Genomic DNA, 7,500 nt, shown 5'->3' with positions numbered 1-7,500 from the left:
CCGCCGAATCCGATGTGACTTTCGATTTTGCGATTTACATGTGCAGTCAAAAGCACAATAGAAAAGTTGAACGTAGCAAAAATCGCCCAAATTGTTTTTCGCTTATGGTAACTTCTTATATTCACGGGAAAATATATATGTTGTTTTTATGTCGCAAATTTTGTTGCTGTTGGCAAAATATCTTATTCTCGATCGACACTTCCTAAAAACTCCCCTCTGCTCTTCCTAAAAACTGTATATCCTTTTTTATTTACTTTTGCATCAATATTTGTTTGCATAAAGCAGTCTAACAAATTCTGTACAGACTTAACTGATTTGAGTGTAATGTGAAGTGCCAAGTTTCTACCCCATATGAACCATGGGAGCGTTAGCCCTACTTATAGAAATGGGCCCACACAAGGACAGAGAAGAACTCTGACCAGTGTGGGAATTGAACTCTGACCAGGGTGGGAATTGAACTCTGACCAGGGTGGGAATCTGTACCTTGCTTATTTCGCATTTTTGTGCGTTAAAGTACAATTTCCGGTGCTATGTTTCTGACAGCAAGTCGTACATTTTGAAGTCTCCTATCCAGATAAGAACCAAATGTATTGAGTAACTTGAGACAAAAGTCGCCCCAGCCCTTGATGACACTGCTGAGATACGAAGGTGAATGTGTGAGGAGTTAGCCTTTTATTCAATGTTATTTGTGATTGCTCCAGTCCCTTCATGCCCTCCACGGCATGTGCTTGCATTAACAAACTCATCGACATCTATCATCCTGGGCTGGCTGCCTCCAGAACCTGCTAAACAGAATGGGCCAGTAAGAGGATACGGCATTAACGTTCTCAGTGCAACTGGAAAATCGAGAAGGCACACGGTTGCAGCTGATGTGACGACATTTGTAGTCAACGAACTGCAACCTTACACGAACTACACATTTATTGTGTGGGCTGTGAATGTTGTGAGCGTTGGTCCTTTTAGTATTGGGGTAACGAACCAAACATTTGAAGCAGGTATTGTGCACTCTGAAACGTTGTATCTTATATTCTGCTAATCCCATATCTTATCCACAGAGACGGGAAGTCAAGAAGAATACCCATCCATTACAATGGAACAAATAGGGCCATAGGTTTTCCATAAGACAATTAACTTGGTCTTTAAATCCCATACACTTCCCATATCTCCAAATTTCACAAACTTGGCTGCCATATCACGTCCATGTAATGCTCTTACTATCGCATGTCTCCACATGTGGGCCAGATATTGGCCATAAGTTTGCCATATCAAATCCATACTTTTACTTTGGTAAGGGATATAATCTATTTGTTTAAAGTGGTACTATGATCAAAAAATCATTTCCTTTTTTTGGCAAAATCTTGAGCTTTGAGTTTTATCCAAAGGCTGTTTATTTTGAGTGTAAGTTTTGGATTTCACGGTCCGCCATTACTCACGTTCAAAACGGGCCGGTTGGACCTCAGAGGGTTGGATCTAGAGAAAATGACGTCATTTACTCACTAGCTTAAAATTTCAGCGTGTAAACGCAATTTATTACATATGCAAAACACGGGTTTAAAAGTCTGAAAGCCCGAAACTCCCGTGCTGCATATCAATTCGGCCGCGTACACACGCATTGCATTCTTAAACTAGTGAGTCTTTGACGTCATTTTCTCCTCGACCCAGCTCTCTCAAGATTTTAAAGTTAGTAATGGCGGACCAATAAATAAGAAAATTCCAGTTAAAATAAACAGGTGTCTTTTTAAAATCAGAACTTAAAACTTGGGTCAGTTAGTGTTTAGTTAACATAGTTTTGAAATCTAAAGAAAAAAATGAATTGTTTTTTTGGTCGTAGTACCACATTAAAACTAGATGCTTCCGTGAAGCATACACTGGCTTGCCTGTGGTACGTGCTACAGAAAATCAGAAGGCACTGAATTGTGTGGTATTGAAATACAGCATTCCAGTCTCTGAAGAAAACCAAATAAAAGAGAAGCGAGAAACATTGGCTTCTGGGCTGACATGTTGATAATTTTCAAGTTCCCTTACAACTTCCTTGCACCACAAGTGTGCCCTCTGAGCATCTGACAGCTTTGTAATACTAAACTTCACTGACGTCAAGCCCTATTGAGCGGGGTTAGTGTTAGGATGGGAGACCAAAACAATAAACCCGTCACGAAAAACAGAAGCATCTGACTGAAAATACTATTAACGCTAACAAATGCGAACTCAGCAAGGTACAGATTCTGGTAGCTTGCTTTATGCAAAACAAATATTGATGAAAAAGCAAATAACTATTGATACAAAGTTTTCAGAAAGAGCAGAAGGAAGTTTCCGGGACGGTCGATCGAGAATGAAATATTTACGACATGAAAACAACATTAATTTTGAACCGTGAATATAGAATATAAAAGTTACGATCAGCGACAAACATTTTGGGAGATTTTTGCTACGTTCAAGTAAATTGCAAAATCGAGAATTCAGCGGGCGCCGTGATTATGTTACCGCGGCATGTTTACTAGCCAAACAGTGAAGCATCTGTGTCAAATGATGGCAAGATACCGGGTTTTTGTAAGTTTCTTTTTCTGTCAAGTGTTATAAAGTTTGACAATGAAATGAGCGAAGTCAAAACAAAGATCACAATCGCCCAACTCTTGTTTATGCAAAGTCAAAATTTACTCTCCAAGACGCGTACGACGTTATTTATCACCAGGTAATTCCATCATTTTGGAAATAGCAGCTACTTTATTATTCATCTGCGTCACAAGTTTTCACTGATTTTGGGGCTCATTTTGTTGAAACTCGAGCACGCTTTCAACAGGCCTGTGAACCCTTCCCGCTTACAGAGCAAAACTAAAAAACTTCTCGCATATCACATTTCAACCTTAAGCTCGAAAATTCAATACACAACATGATATTATAATTCACAAAGGCAGAAAATACCACAGAATCCTTTTCCAGCGAAAGTTTTATTGAAACAAACAACATATTTGCTCTTAGAGGCGAAAACCTCTTCCTATTTCATTGCGTGCGTGAAGACAACAAACTCAATTGTGTCAAATTACCTTGTACTTCAGGTAAATACTGCTCACTTTGATTTCGTCTCGACGGGCGATAGATTGTTGTCGAAGTCCAGTACTCGTCGCTTTTGAGATTCATGCCTAGTTTATCCAACTGACTTTCCATTATTGAGCTCCATAAGGGTATATTTTGTTTAAGGATCCACTAAAACGCCGTTCGCGTTGCATGACTTTCGACGCCATTGCAGGCTAAGTTAATGATTCTACTGTGTCCACCAGAGAAATCTACGCAGTTCCACTACTCTCTCGATCCTACGAAAATACGCGCAGAAGGCTCTATCCACAAAGACACCACTTACCAGGGGAGTGACAGGCAAGACTTTTACCGACACGGAAAAAAAATAATAAAAAAAGAAAAAAAATAAATAAAAAAAAGAAAAAAAAGAAAACAAACAAACTAAACGCAGACCTCGACTGGGTTTGCCTTATAAGGCAACCCAGTAATAATAAACAATTAAGCACGGTGCCTACTAATTCAAATTATTTTTGCTCCGGTTTATGATTGTGTAGGAAATGTAGATCTTAACAAGTGTTACTGAAATCCAAAAAGAAAATTGGGGGTAACAAAGCAATTTTCAAAGATAATTTATGAATAATATTTGTAAAAAGCATTACAATACAAAGCAATGTATGACGTTCTTTCTCAAATTGAAGCTTAATTATCTCACAACTAGATGCTTCTGTGAAGCATACACTGGCTTGCCTGTGATACGTGCTACAGAAAATCAGAAGGCACTGAATTGTGTGGTATTGAAATACAGCATTCCAGTCTCTGAAGAATAACAAATAAAAGAGAAGCGAGAAACATTGGCTTCTGGGCTGACATGTTGATAATTTTCAAGTTCCCTCACAACTTCTTTTCACCACAAGTGTGCCTTATGAGCATCCGAAAACTTTGTAATACTAAACTTCACTGAAGTCAAGCCCTGTTTCGCGGGGTTAGTGTTAAAATGGGAGACCAAAACAATAAACCCCTCATAAAAAACAGAAACATCTGACCGAAAATACTATTAACGTTAACAAATGCGAACTCAGCAAGGTACAGATTCTGGTAGCTTGCTTTATGCAAAACAAATATTGATGAAAAAGCAAATAAATATTGATACACAGTTTTCAGAAGGAGCAGAAGGAAGTTTCCCGGACGGTCGATCGAGAATAAAATATTTACGACATGAAAACAACATTAATTTTGAACCGTGAATATAGAATATAAAAGTTACGATCAGCGACAAACATTTTGGGAGATTTTTGCTATGTTCAAGTAAATTGCAAAATCGAAGTGACATGGCCGGAATTCAGCGGGCGCCGTGATTACGTTACCGCGGCATGTTTACTCGTCAAACAGTGAAGCATCTGTGTCAAATGATGGCAAGATACCGGGTTTTTGTAAGTTTCTTTTTCTGTCAAGTGTTATAAAGTTTGACAATGAAATGAGCGAAGTCAAAACAAAGATCACAATCGCCCAACTCTTGTTTATGCAAAGTCAAAATTTACTCTCCAAGACGCGTACGACGTTATTATCACCAGGTAATTCCATCATTTTGGAAATAGCAGCTACTTTATCATTCATCTGCGTCACAAGTTTTCACTGATTTTGGGCCTCATTTTGTTGAAACTCAAGCACGCTTCCAACAGGCCTGTGAACCCTTCCTGCTTACTGAGCAATACTAAAAAACTTCTCCCATATCACATTTGAACCTTAAGCTCGAAAATTCAATACACAACATGATATCATAATTCACAAAGGCAGAAAATACCACAGAATCCTTTTCCAGCGAAAATTTTAATGAAACAAACAACATATTTGCTCTTAGAGGTGAAAACCTCTTCCTATTTCATTGCGTGCGTGAAGACAAGAAACTCAATTGTGTCAAATTACCATGTACTTCAGGTAAATACTGCTCACTTTGATTTCGTCTCGACGGGCGATAGATTGTTGTCGAAGTCCAGTACTCGTCGCTTTTGAGATTCATGCCTAGTTTATCCAACTGACTTTCCATTATTGAGCTCCATAAGGGTATATTTTGTTTAAGGATCCACTAAAACGCCATTCGCGTTGCATGACTTTCGACGCCATTGCAGGCTAAGTTGATGATTCTACTGTGTCCACCAGAGAAATCTACGCAGTTCCACTACCCTCTCGATCCTAAGAAAATACGCGAAGAAGGCTCTATCCACAAAGACACCACTTACCAGGGGAGTGACAGGCAAGACTTTTACCGACACGAAAAAAAAAAAAAAAAAAAGAAAACAAACAAACTAAACGCAGACCTCGACTGGGTTTGCCCATAGGCAACCCAATTTTCTTTTTGGATACCAAGAGTACTTACTAAGATCTACTTTCTCCGGATAGTTTTAAACCGCGCAAAAATATCACTGTATTAGTAACTATCACTGACAAGAAAGCCGAGTATCTCGAGATGCGCAGAACGTATGCGCAATAACAGTAGTAGGCACCATCCTTAGAAGTGTTTTATGGTGACGTCAGCTATGCGTCTGTTTAACAAATAGATTCCATGTTGCCGTGCGTGCGGGAGAGAAGCAAAGAAGACGTCAAAAGTGCTAACCTTCCCAACGGTTTTGTCTATGGTTGTAGGATAATATGCTTCAATAGCCTTTGTTATCTGTTTCAGGGCCTTCACCTCCCACACATGTTGGGGCAAAAACTGTGAACTCAACAGCCATCAAAGTAACCTGGCAACTTCCGCTCCAGCCAAATGGCGAAATTTTCTTTCGTTTGTACTACTGGCAAAGCAGTGAGGGATGGGGCACCAGAAAGAAGGCTTATGATGGCCCTGGATTTGAGTCAACAGTCGCCGGGCTTCATGAATATGTCGCATACACATTCTTCGTACAGGCGTACAACGTTAAGTACTCATGGAACAGCATAGCTGTGAATGTGTCAGAAACAACTCATCCAGCAGGTAAGATAACTGTAAAAATTATTAAATCGTTCCAACGTCCTTATCCCAAAGAGAAACATGGCGAATAGACACTTGATAAGCGTCTATTTCGAGCACTTGCCGTTATCGTTTGCCTCTCAGACCCCATATACACTTCCACTGATGATCTCATCCAACGCCCGGTCATGGAATATTGTTAGATAATTATATCCATGTTTTGCTTTTCTTCCCTGGGGCCCGTTTATGGCAAGTCCCGATGACTTTTCGGGCCCGAAAATCCATTTGTAAGATTGCCTTCCGCTTGTTTTAAAAAGCTGGTATTTTAGTATGGTTTCAACAGAACTGAAAGCAACATGATAGTGAAATTTGATGCCTTAAAACCTCTCTTTTCTTGAGATAAAACAGAACATTGTGACAACCCGAAAACTTTCGGGACGTTCGAGAAATGTGCCACTGAAATGACCAAATTGTAGGTTATGTGGAGGACGTGAACACCCGGTGCTAAATTTTCAAATTTCCCACATGTCCACACCGCTCGCATCAGTTAGATTCCTGAAAAGTAGTCCAATGTTTCTTTGCCGAATAATTCAGAAAGCGGGGATGGCGCAGTGCTCCACACCATTGGGAACCATTTTCGATTCCGAGACTCGGTTGGTTGAGTCTGTTAGTTCTCTACTCTGCTCCGAGAGGTGATTTTTTTCTCCGGGTACTCCGGTTTTCCCCTCCCCTCAAAACCAACCTACGAGAGTTGATTGTATTTGATTTCTGTTGCGCCCAGTTATTGTCCCAGTGCTAAATATAGTTGATACTTGATACCAGAAATGAGGCTGATTTTTGTCTTTACTTGTAGAACCCTCTGGTCCCCCTCGGTCCATAAGGGCAATACCGAAGTCATCAACATCTATACTCGTCAAATGGGTTCCCCCTCCTGAACTGGACAGAAATGGAATCATAACACATTACATTGTCAAATATAATGTTTCGTCTGGAAAAGAGGCAAACGTCACTACTCGTGATAACGACACAGAGGCTCTTGTGACACAGCTGGGAAAATATACCTCGTATTCTTTCACTGTTCAGGCAGTAAATGAGATTGGTGTCGGACCTCCTAGTCAAGCCATATTTACCAGGACATTTGAAGACGGTAAGTCCTTTTGAAGTGCAAAAAGTTAAAAGGTAATGCAGCATATATGACGAGTGCGCCTTGCAAAAAGATTGGAAGCAGTTGAGTATGATAACTTTGGAGGGAGGTGCAGATCAAGGAGTGTGTGGTGATATCACTTTCCAAGATCGGAAGAGGTGTTCACATTATAGGAAAGCCGAATTTAAGACTGGTTTGATCATTTATTTGAAAAACAAATTTTTTATTGCGTTTACTGCTTTTGCAAAATGAAAAGTTTACAGCTACACTAATTTGGCGTGACTTTACGTCACCTGTACAATAACTTTCTGTCATGGAAGATCTATGTCATTCGTCCATTTCGGAAAAAAAATTTGTGCGAATGACATTGACTTTTCACGAAGCCAGATCCAGCCGATCA

The 7,500-nt window shown here is 39.8% G+C and overlaps 1 protein-coding gene across 1 annotated transcript in view; it reads left to right on the top strand.

The window, feature by feature from the left end:
• Window positions 1-7,500, top strand: part of LOC137967857 (receptor-type tyrosine-protein phosphatase F-like) — a 74,065-nt gene that overhangs the window by 20,175 nt on the left and 46,390 nt on the right. Inside the window, exons 9-10 of the mRNA XM_068814454.1 lie at window positions 5,690-5,980; window positions 6,810-7,103. Of these exons, the coding sequence (XP_068670555.1) occupies window positions 5,690-5,980; window positions 6,810-7,103 (585 nt within the window). The remainder of the gene's footprint in view (window positions 1-5,689; window positions 5,981-6,809; window positions 7,104-7,500) is intronic.

This window comes from Montipora foliosa, chromosome 8, assembly GCF_036669935.1.
Source record: "Montipora foliosa isolate CH-2021 chromosome 8, ASM3666993v2, whole genome shotgun sequence".
NCBI classification, from domain to species: Eukaryota; Metazoa; Cnidaria; class Anthozoa; order Scleractinia; family Acroporidae; genus Montipora; species Montipora foliosa.
This window is presented reverse-complemented; position numbering and strand designations above follow the sequence as displayed.